At 37.1% G+C, this 12,278-nt stretch overlaps 1 protein-coding gene across 1 annotated transcript; it reads left to right on the top strand.

Moving 5' to 3' along the window:
- Positions 1–4,127: 4,127 nt before the first annotated feature.
- Positions 4,128–8,345, top strand: Uqcrb (ubiquinol-cytochrome c reductase binding protein). The gene is made up of 4 exons (XM_076835600.2): positions 4,128–4,233; positions 6,359–6,430; positions 7,307–7,473; positions 8,139–8,345. Exons 1-4 carry the CDS (start codon positions 4,215–4,217, stop codon positions 8,214–8,216), a joined length of 336 nt encoding a protein of 111 aa, XP_076691715.1. The 5' UTR covers positions 4,128–4,214; the 3' UTR covers positions 8,217–8,345.
- The last annotated feature ends 3,933 nt before the right edge of the window (positions 8,346–12,278 follow it).

Raw genomic sequence — 12,278 nt, 5'->3', positions numbered from 1 at the left:
AAGTGAAGTGAGAGTTCTGGTACTCCGCCATTCTGATGAAGATGGGAACAATGGAAGGTTTTCCTGCTCTAACATTCACAAATCTTTTCAAGTGGTTTCATTTCTTTAGGTGGCTTTATTTCCTTTGAAATGTTATATGAGTTTCTAGAGCATAATACACCATCCATCTAATAACTACTACTCAATGCTCCAAACATATTCTACTTTGGATTATCTACAATGTTGTCTTGCTGAGCAGATATTCAAAACTGCCTGCAATTGGCTACTAAAATTCAGCAAAGGGAAAGGGACAGGGAGGAAAGTTTGAAGAGGAGGAGAGGCAATAAGACAGAAACAGCCGTAATAAACTGACTACCAGCAAGCAGATTTATAACATGAATACCCACACCACATATATTATCCTGGGCAAGTGATTTTATCACTGAGTCTTTGCTTCTGTATTTGTAAAATAAGGCACCATGACTATCTGCCTTAGGATCACCAGATTGGATAGACTTTAACATTGATGTACTCAATGAACTGTACCTGTTGTTTTCACTCTTGAGAAATTCCTTCTCATAACAGCCAATGAGATTTGGCCCATGGGGTATATGGGACATTATCAAGTGGATTCTTTTTTTTTTTTTTAACCTTTATTTTATTTATTTTTATGTGGTGCTGAGGATCAAACCCAGGGCCTCACATATGCTAGACAAGCACTCTACCATTGAGCCACAATCCCAGCCCACAACTAGATTCTTGATAAACATTTGGATATTGGGGTATGCTTGGAACCCTGTGCTATTATTTAAAGAGGTCTAGTCATTCTACTGGAGAAGCTAGATGGAAAGAAAAAAGAGATACCTGGCCAAACCCGTTGGTCCACACATGCCAACCAAATGCCAGATGTGTGAGGCAGCTATCTCTGAGTATTCAAGCCTTAACAGAACTATAGCTGGATTCAAAATTGGAAGAAATTGATTTAAAGTCATCAACTTTGGGGGTTATGTGCACAAGTATTTTGTAGTGTGCCTGACGTCTTGAAAGAAACTTGAGAAACCTAATTTGTAATTGTTCAGAGTCAGGTATAGTGTCCTTCCTGTAAAGATATTTTGTTCATTCACTCAACAAACATTTGAGGTCCTAAAACACAGTGACAAAGGTGACACAGATGTGTGCTTTCAGAGCATTCTCCAAAAGATGAGGTCAATAAACAGGAAACAATGAAGAAGGTACTGCTGGGAAACAACATGGAACTATCTTGCCTGGTCTTCCTGCACCACAGAACTTAATTTTGCTGTTTTAAACAATATCAGATTAGATTAGCTATGCTACAGTAACAAGTGTTCCTATAATCCCCAGTGATTTAAAAATCATACACATTTCTCATACACACTCTTGGGACCACAAGGGCTGTGTTCCATGTTATTTTAGTTATACAGGTCAATGTATCCTGAATGTCTTCTGGTTGTACATGATGTAGAATCACACCAGTCATGTGATCATATATGTACATAGAGTGATATTATGTCCAGTTCATTCTATGATGCTTCATACCCCTCCCTTCCCTTCACTCCCCTCTGCCTAATGCAAAGTACCTCCAGTTTTCCCTAGCCCTCTCCCCTTATTGTGAAGTAGCACCCACATATTCGAGAAAACATCTGACTTTTGGTTTTGGGGGACTGGCTTATTTCACTTAGCATGATATTCTTCAGATTCATCCATTTACTGGCGAATGCCATAATTTTTTTATTCTTTAAGGCTGAGTAATATTCCACATTGCTTAATCCATTCATCTGTTGAAGGGCATCTGTTGGTTCCATAGTTTGGCTATTTTGAATTGAGCTGCTAATACATTGATGTGGCCACATCACTGTAGTTTGCTGATTTTAAGTCCTTTGGATATAAAAGGAGTGGGATAGCTGGGTCAAATGGTGGTTCCATTCCAAGTTTTCTAAGGAATCTTCATACTGCTTTTCATAATGGTTGCACCAATGTGCAGTCCAACAATGTGCAATGTATGAGTGTACATTTTCCCCTACATTCTTGCCAACATTTTTTGTTGCTTTTATTCTTGATAACTGGCATTCTGACAGCAGTGGAATGAAATCTTAGTTTTGATTTACATTCCTCTAATTGCTAGTGATGTTGGACATTTTTTCATATATTTGTTGATCAATTGTTTATCTTCTGTGAAGTGTCTGTTCAGTTCCTTAGCCCTTACACTTCTTTGTCTTTTTAAAAGTTAGCCCAATGCCAACTTTTAAAAAGACAAAGAAGTGTAATCCCTACCCTATATGAAAAGGGAAGAAACCTAAAATAATTTTTGATTCATCAATAACTACCTGGAAACATACAGGCTTGAGTCTTAATTGATAGAGGAGCTGAATTGTGCAATCCTGGTATCTGATCCCTTGACATAGGTCTTCCTTCTTTGGCCATTTGCACCCTGTAACCAGCTGCTGCAACTTCAAGGATAGAGAAGAGTTTATGGAATACCTCTTCCTTCAGTCATGCTAATGCTACCAATTGTTTTTTGCCCCTAGATTTTTATGCCTTTGTAAAACAATGTGCCAATGTACAAATGGCACTGCATTTCTTCATATCTTTCAAACTTGAATCTTTCTCATGTAGGCTAGAAGCAGTCACTCATAAGTTTTTAGTCCTGCATACAGAACCAAGTCATAACAAGAAATTGTGGTAGCAGAGACAGAAGGAAAAAGAAGGCAATATAACTTTAGAATTGGTTTGTGACTAAGATCATTAAATAACACTTCAGCTTAAAACTGAAAGGGGAAAAAAAAGGAAGATATTATCTGGTAATGGTGGAAGCACACCAGTAACTATCAGTCATGCTAATGCAACCAATTGTTTTCTGTCCCTAGATTTTTATGCCTCAGACTTTACACACTGGGGCTAAGAACTTGAAAGTGGACAAAACTATTTACTCCTCTTTATTTTTAATTTATATGCAAATCCTACTCTCTCTCTTAGAGTTAATATTTTTAAAACTTGTTTTTGAGATGCTGGGGATTGAACCCAGGTGCCACTTAGCTACATTTCAAGACTTTTTTTTTTTTTTTTTTAAAGAGAGAGATAATTTTTTTTTGTATGTGGTGCTGAGGACCGAACCTGGGCCCCACGCATGCCAGGCGAGCGCGCTACCGCTTGAGCCACATCCCCAGCCCCAAGCCTTTTTTATTTTGAGACAGGGTCTTGCCAAGTTTTCCAAGCTGGCCTTAAACTTTCAATCCTCCTCCCTTGGCCTCCAAAATCGCTGGGATTACAGGTGACCACCACCAGGCCTGGAAATAGTTTAACTTTTTCGACGCAACCTAACATTAAAAATGGTTTGATGTAGAACTTCAGCTGGAGAAACTGAAGACTAGAAAGGTTTATTTCCTCACTTGATTAGTAATTTATCTCTTATGGCTCTAGAATTAAAGAGGTTTGGATTTGTATCTGGATTCTCAGATTTTATCTCCATTCTTCCTAGCAGTGTCAAAGAGGACAAGCTATTCAATCTTTTGAATCTCACCTTCCTCTCTTTAAAAGAAGATAATCACAGTACTTACATCATAGATTGAGAATTAAATGAGGATTCAATCCTCCGTTTCCGAAGGTTTCTCATTTGTGGATTCAGTCCACCACGGATCAAAAATATATGAAAAACACTGCATCGGTATTGAATATATAGACTTTTTTCTTGTCATTCCCTAAATAACACAGTACCACAACTATTTACATAGCATTTACATTGTGCTGAGTATGAAAAATAATCAAGAGATGATATAAAGAACACAGAAGATGCGTGTAGGTTATAAGCAAATACTACACCGCTTTTTATAAAAAAAAAACTTAAAACATCCAGGGAGAGCCTCTGGGCTAATGGATCCAATCCCCCAGCCCATGCCAAGGGGCTGTACCCCTGAAAGACGTCACCCAAGTTCTTATAGCTGATAAGCAGCAGAACTTGCACTAAATCCGGGGTCTCCTGACTCCTTGCCTAGTGTTCTCATCATGTCACAAGTCTCAGAACAGCACGGAAAACGCCGGGCTTATACCAGTGATATCACCAGCTTAAGGGGCCACAGCAGGAGCCTATGATGTCCATCAGAACTGCGCCTGCGCGGACTTCCTCCCTCGACTGCGGAACGGAACAAGGCGCCTGCGCACTGAGCCCGGCGCGTCCTCTAGGACGTACCCAGAAGGCAGCGCTTTGCTCCCGGGTCAAAATGGCTTCAAGGCCTGCTGGTAAGTGACTGAGGTCGTTTCCGGTGGGTACCGCGGTGTTCAGCATTATTTTAGCAGCGACTTGTTCTTTTTCTGATCTCTCAAAATGGCCAGGTTTACGACGTAAAGGAAAGTGGCGGCTCCAGTCCAGCGAAAGGGACGCGCTTCCCTTTTCCAGGTCCTCCTTGCTTGAGGGTTGGGACAGGACCTGCTGCTTTGAAGGTGCAGCGGCGGCTCTTAAAGCCCTGAGCGGCAGCTGCCGCTGTTCGGCATCCTTCCCCTCAGCGCTTGAAAAGTTTAAGGACTCGAGGAGATAATTAGTGGGTGTCAGCGAAAGTGAACCGAGTGCTTAATGAGCCAAGCCCCGTCAATTGCATACTCTCGATCAGTCCTACTATTGCTATTTGTTTTACGTCGGTAGAAGACAGCAGTTATTGCAAGAAATTATATTGGAGCCCTTCCTTATTCCGCCCCTGGCACTTCTCCCTGGCAATTAGAGGTAGCTGAGCGAGGTTTACAGTTTGACCTTGGTTTATCTGGAACGTGAGTTTGATCTGTAGGTTTGGAGAAATCTGTATTTATTGTAGACACTGGAGCAAACACATTTATTATAGAATATAATGCAGAAAATTTCGGAATATTTAAAGCAACCTCAGATAATTTTTTTCCTTTTTTTTTTTTTTTTTTGCTAATCTCTGCCCTCTGGCGGTATAAATTGGAATAGTTTTTAAAATATTGGTCCTTGTCTTCATGTTTCCAGCAATTGTGAAACCATTAATGAAAGGGATTACCAGATAAATCTGTTAATCTAAGTGACATTAAGCTTTTAGGGAATGGAGAAGACATATAAGAATTTATTATTTGGGCTGGGGATGTGGCTCAAGCGGTAGCGCGCTCGCCTGGCATGCGTGCGGCCCGGGTTGGATCCTCAGCACCACATACAAACAAAGATGTTGTGTCCGCCGAAAACTAAAAAATAAATATATAAAAAAAAAATTCTCTCTCTCCGTCTCTCTCTCTCTCTCTCAAAAAAAAAAAAGAATTTATTATTTAATTGATATGACATATTTAAGGAATCTTACTAAAATTAGGGCATTCTGCTTCTGTGCTGTGTTTGGAAACCACATGTACCTATTAGTAGCTAACTCTGACTCTGAGTAAAAGCACTTCTGTAGGCCTGCTTCTTTTTATTTTTCATAGTTCTTAATTACCAAGGAGATTTGTTAAAGCCATGTTATCCATAACATACTAAGGATTCAGGGCCTGGTGGCGTTATAATGAAAGGAGAATTTGTCCTTCTTCCTTGATAAGGCCTAACCTTAGAAGAAATTTTAAAAGAAAGTTTAAACTTGTTCTAACTTCCTGTCTGTACCATATCTCTCTGATAAATATCAGGCACAGTGTGTCCTTAGCCCCTACTGGAATACCTCAATGAAGCTTAGCCTTGTTCTCCAAAGAATTTTAACATTACCTATTTCTCCTTATCCATGGTCAAATATTCATTCTCTTTAAGAAAAGTTAACTGCTTGAAAGGAGGAAATGGGTTTATTTTTCTAATCCATATTAATGTCTAAATTACTGATGGTATAAAAATTATTTCAGAAGGACATATATTTTAAAAGAGGATAGCCAAGTCAAATAATGGTAATGTCGACTAAAATTTTTAGTTTAGTTTAGTTTTAGGAATCTTTACACCTGAAATATCACCCTTCTTTTCATACCACTTCTTTTGAAAATAAAATTTTATAGTTATTCATGTAATGTATTTCTGTAATTGGAAAATGACAGAAATCCTCCAATACTTTTCCTGTATCCGCCCCTTCAATTCTAGTGGTAGGTGGACATAAGGGCACTGCATGTTGGACTTAGACTGGAGTGACAATAATGTACCTATGGATCATTTGTACACTTTGTTTGAGTTTACCTGTTTCTCCCATGACTTGCTACAAATTTTTTTACCTGAAGTCACTTCTTATTCATAGATAAAATAAGCAATTCTTATATAAAATGTATAGAATGTAAACTTTTGAAAGGAAATTTCTTCTTATATTTGTAAGAAAATAACTGTAGGAGTACCAATTGCTTATCTATCACTGTATTCATAGAGTGTAAGTGAATTGGAGTAACTAACTGTGATAATTACCAGTTGCAGCATCAGGCCGGTGGCTGGAAGGTATTCGAAAATGGTATTATAATGCTGCAGGATTCAATAAACTAGGTGAGTATTTGTGCTTTCTTCTGTTTTCTTTTTTCCTTTTTCTGAGAGTAGTGCTTTGTATGATTTACTATGGTTCCAAAAATTTGTTTCTGTGTACATCAAAAAATTTTAAAATTAGACTACACTTTATTGGTTTTTGTTCTTTTTGAGAGAAGCGGGATGAAATGTTTGAGGTGGAAACAGTTTATGGTTGCAGAACGTTTTCCTTATATTCTCCCTCTCCCAATTCTACTTAAATCTAAGTCATGTGAACATTGAATAAAAAGATTTTTTTTCAAAAATTTAGATTGAATCATATTTTGAAATGTGACATGACATTTTTTTGAACTTTATAATTTGCTGTGAACTTCATCTTTTGCTATTAAAGCTTAGTGGAAAACATTATTAAATGTTACTGAGTCTTTAGTTCATTGACACTTTATGATTCTTTAACAGCTTTCTAAAAAAGATATTTTTAAATTGTAGATGGACAGAGTACCTTTATTTATTTATCTTTATGTGGTGCTGAGGATCGAACTCAGTTCCTCACACATGCTAGGTGAGTGCTCTACCACTGAGCCACAATCCCAGCCCAAGATTCTTTAACATCTTGATCTCAGATTTGAAGTATAAGAAGGTAGAGATGTGGCTTATGGATATGTGTTCAAGGAAAAGCTAAACATATGAAGTATAAGAGGCCCATATATTGCTTCAAGAAATAACTCATTATATGGTTGAGATGCTTTAGGTTTCAAAACATCATACCTAGTGATTTAAACTCTTGATATTTCACCTGTCTTAAGATATAAGTCATACAGATATTGTACCCCCCCAAAAAAAGAAAAATCCTTACTTTTTGAAATGCATATTCAATCTCTCTTTTATTCTCTATCATAGGGTTAATGCGAGATGATACGATATATGAGGATGAAGATGTAAAAGAAGCCATAAGAAGGCTTCCTGAGAACCTTTATAATGACAGGATGTTTCGCATTAAGAGAGCACTGGACCTGACCATGAGGCAACAGATCTTGCCTAAAGAGCAGTGGACAAAATATGAGGAGGTAGAACAGCTATTATGTGTCTGACAATGTTGGCCTTTAAGGGTGGAATATTAGAAACAAAAGGAGGACATTCATTTTTGTACTAATGTAGAATTATCAAAGTTGTATCAAAGAAATATCCTTTCAATAGCCTGGGTAGGTTGGTAGGGAAAGCGTTGGCTCCATGTTAGAGAAAAGTACATTGAGACTAGAAGTGAAGTGACTTCCAGAATCACTAAATAGGTCTTAATATAGACAGTCAGGATAGAATCCAAGTCTTTTGCTTCCCAGGCCATTGTTCTGCCTCTATAGTTGACTTCCTGCTCAGATGAAAACATTTTGGTGTTCATATAAAGCCCGCAGAATGGTCCTCTAATGCCCAGGAATGACTTCTGTAAAGCATACTCTCACCCTTTGATCTGCACTAAAACCTGTAGACACTGATTTCTTTTTCTTTCCTTATGGATCCCCCTCTCATAATCAATCAAAGCAATTTATTGCATTGGGGTTTTGCATTTTCAAAAGTAGATAGTTTTTAGTCTGGTTGAGAATAAATTTTCTTAATATAACGATATATATTTTTTGGAAATGTAGTTAATTTTAATGTTTAAGACCTATTGAATATTTGGGATATGTCAGTATGTGATGGTAGAATATAATATTTTTTTTTTTTGCTCATTCTTTAGGATAAATTCTATCTTGAACCATATCTCAAAGAGGTTATTCGGGAAAGAAAAGAAAGAGAAGAATGGGAAAAAAAGTGATCCTGTAGTTGAAATCTGTGGAAACAGTTGTCCTCATATTTTTATGAAGTCGGTTAAATCTGAAACATACAATTTAAAAATTACTTCATCTGCATATATGTTACTTTAAATAAATGTCTATCATAATAATTATTGGAGTTTTTGACTTCTAACCTTAGCCTGATAAGTACTGAATTCACTTATCTGACACAATTCTTTCCAGACTTTTAAGATATTTTAAGTCAGTGTTCAACTGCTTCTGGGAGATTAGAGAGGCCACTTGAATCTTTCCCTCATTGTTTGGATAACCTCTTAGTTTTCTGAAGGATATAGCATTCTACCAAGCAGAATCACCTTGTTTAAATGGCCTTTGTCAACTTGAAAGATACTTGAGGGCTGCATCAAGACCTGACTTGGCAGGTATGGAATGGGGCAAAAAACAAGAGTACTCAAGCAGAATGGCTTTCAGCTTCAGAAGAGACTGAAAGAAGGCAGACAGAAACAGCTCTTCAATCACTGCTTTCCAAGTAGATTTATTTTTCATCCTTCTATTAGAAATAGATTATGTGTACACCTTAATATGAGTATATCTAAGTTACATGTGCTAATAATGTAGGTTAGAAAAGTAGATACTAGAAAAATATACAAATGCAAAGAAATTATATTTAAACAATTGTTGTAAAGCATATTGTGAGTTTTGGGCACTAGTCCATTAAAAGTTTTAAGATTATAGGCTGATTTTAAAAATATACATTAGAATCATTCATTGTCCTCATTTCTACCCCAAAATTCTGAAGTGTTTTCTTCAGAGGTGAGAGCATGGAAACCATAGTGAGCTAGGAAGGACTGGTAGGAACTGTGATGTATAGTGTTCTACATCCACTGCTGTGTGAGGGGAAGTATCTGATTGGAATCTTACCATGAAGGACAAGACAATAGAATGAGAAACAAATTTTGTGTTATGTTTAAAATTCATAAAATGTGCTGTTATAGTTGGTATTTTTTTTTTTTTACAAAAGGAGGTATGTTTGAAAGACATGTTTGAGCTTTGCAACATGATCATAAAGAGCATCTTAAAGAGTTGTGCTAAAATATTAGAAAGCTTTGTTAAATTCTGTAAGGGAGCTGGGGATGTAGCTCTGTACTAGAGTATTTGCCTGGCATGAGTGAGGCCTTTGGTTTGATGCCCAGCACTGGAAAAAATATTTTTTTCCTTAGGAGTCTCTCAGATATTCAGACTGTATTTTGAATATATAACCTGAAAATTGTTCTTGTTGATTCTCTTTATTCTGATTTAGATTCTCATTTGATAATGATTTTGCTCACCATAAAATCTATTCTTTTAAATCATTGATTTTTAAGTGCTGCTAACATTTAAAGCAAGACTAGGGGAAACACCGGAAGGGAAGAGAATCAAACAGCTGACCAAGGTTAAGGTCTACTATGAAGAGGGGCTTCTTGTCTATCATCTGCTCAAAATGTGACAGAACAGTAGAGCAGCCTCTGACTTTTTAAAAAGAGTTTCTCCTAAAGCCAAATTGTGCCTATTCTACATTGCTTGATTACTTTTTTTTTTTTTTTTTTTTTTTTTGAGGCACTCAACCACTGAGCCTCATCCCCAGTCCTTTTTACTTTTTATTCTGGAGATAGGGCCTCACCAAATTGCTTAGGGCCTTACTAAATTGCTTAGGGCCTTGCTAAATTGCTGAGGCTGGTTTTGAACTGGTGATCCTCCTTGCCTCAGCCTCCTGAGCTACTGGGGATTACCTTTGACTACATGACAAACAACTCAGGAGGCTGAGGCAGGAGGATTGCAAGTTTGAGACAGCCTCAGCAATTTATCAAGGCCCTATGCAACTTAACAAGACCCTGTCTGAAAACTTAAAAATTTTTAATAAGGGAATGGGGATGTGGCCCAGTGATTAAGCAGTCCTGGGTTCAATTTCTATTTGTCCCCAGACACCCCCAAAAAAGGCTTTGTGTTATCAAAACTCCTGTTTGAAAAATCATTGTAGGAGTGTCTGAAACTGGCCTGTTATCCTGAAGACAGAATAAGAGAGCTTATTGTGGATCAGACCACTTATCTTCAATTCAATGCATTCACTTAATGTATACCTTTGGGGATATGGTTTAATCTTTATGCTTGTTTCCTCAACTCTAAAATGGGGTTAATGATACAACCTATTTTATAGGGCTTTTGTGAAAATTTATTCACTTCATTTTATGTCAAGCACTTAGAACAGTTTGGCACACTGTAGTTGCTTTGTAAAGGGTTCATTTCTTTTTTTTTTTAAATATTTTTTTAGTTATAGTTGGGCACAATACCTTTATTTTATTTGTTTATTTTTATGTGGTGCTGAGGATCGAACCCAGCTCCTTGCACGTGCTAGGCGAGCACTCTACTACTGAGCCACAACCCCAGCCCAGGTTCATTTCTTTATATGAAGAGGGGAGAATAAAATATTTGAGAAAACAGACTATCATCAAGTCTAGTAGTTGACCAGTAGTGAAGGTCCGGGGTACTCTCTTCCATCTTCTGTGAGACACTCTCACTTTTCATCCATCTAACCCCCTTGGATGTCTGACCATGAATGAAGTATCTATTAACTGAGATGAGAAGAGGAGGCATTGGATCTGTATGACAGCTTCATTTAGATGAAGCCTGGCTAAGACTTTATTGTCTCCCTGTTTTGCCTTTTAGATTGACAGTATTTTCAAACTTCTCCTAGTGACACTTCAACCTTCCTGTTGCCAAGGTGTAGAAAGCAGAGTAAAGCCTGTTGGGGCCTCAGACACCCCCAGTGCTGACCTTGATCCTAATTCCATGATGCCTGGAAATATTTGATAACGTTCCTGAACAAGTTTTCATGACCTAAATATTTTATGTGATTCTCCATGTGTGGTATAAAAATGTTAACTAAAAAACCTTCATTAGCAGCATCTGTGCTTATTTTTAAAGTCTAGAATCTTAATAAAATGCAAAGTGTAGATTATGGTAACAATTTCTTGTAGCTGTTTAAGGGATCACTTTTATTTTTGAATTTTATTTTTAATTTTTTTGGTATCGCAAGATTGAACCGATGGACTTTTAACCACTGAGCAACATCCCCTGCCCTTTTAATATTTTATTTATAGACAAGGTCTCACTAAGTTACTTAGGGCTTTGCCAAGTTGCTAAAGCTGATTTCTCCCAATCCTCCTGCCTCAGCCTACAGAGCAGCCACTGGGATTACAGGCATGTGCTACCACACCCAGTGCCTACAGGCTCCCTTTTAAACTTTGCATTACTTCTGGGTTTCTAAAAGATCCAAAAATGAAATAAAAGCCCGGACAAAGCCCACAACTCTTATAACAATAATAATTCTTCCAAATTCAAATTAAGATAGTGTTTTTAAATGTATAGACATCTTCTGCAGCTTTGGAATAATTAACTGAAGTACTTGAAATTTTATTAAAAAGAAAGGTGATTGTAAAAAATGTCATAATCAAATCCTTGACAGCCTGGTAGATGAAAAGCAGATGGGTTTACCTGTATAGACAGCATGTTTTAGGAACTACAACATCAGAAAGGAATACAGTTACTTGGTGAACAAGGTGAATGAAACCTTGGAATTGGAAAGTCCCTTTATCAGAACAATGACTGAAATTCTGCCACTAGGTGGCGGTGTACTACAACTTTACAACTTGAGGTACACCACATTATAGAAGATTTATCCGTTTTGTATCCCACCAACTCCCTCCCCTTCATTTTTCATGATGACAACACCTTAGAGGTTTATGGCCACCAGGAGAATTTACTACTAAGCTATATACTGATGTAATGAAATCTAATATATGCTGTGCAATGAATTATGAGATGTTATTTAGTTTCAGGATTTTACTACTTAAATCAGTTATGATCATATTTTCTTTTATATTATTGCTCACTCTTTAAAAATACCATATGACCGTATAAGGAACACCTAATAAAGTCTGTATATGTTAAAATATATTTTTTAAATTATTTGCTGTAATTTGTTTAAATTCTGGTTATATGGGTGTTCATTTAAAATCTATAACTTGTTAGACTCTAAGATCTCAGAT

The sequence above is a fragment of the Callospermophilus lateralis genome, chromosome 16 (genome assembly GCF_048772815.1).
Source record: "Callospermophilus lateralis isolate mCalLat2 chromosome 16, mCalLat2.hap1, whole genome shotgun sequence".
NCBI classification, from domain to species: Eukaryota; Metazoa; Chordata; class Mammalia; order Rodentia; family Sciuridae; genus Callospermophilus; species Callospermophilus lateralis.
Note: the sequence above shows the minus strand (reverse complement) of the source record. Positions and strands in the feature narration are given on the sequence as shown.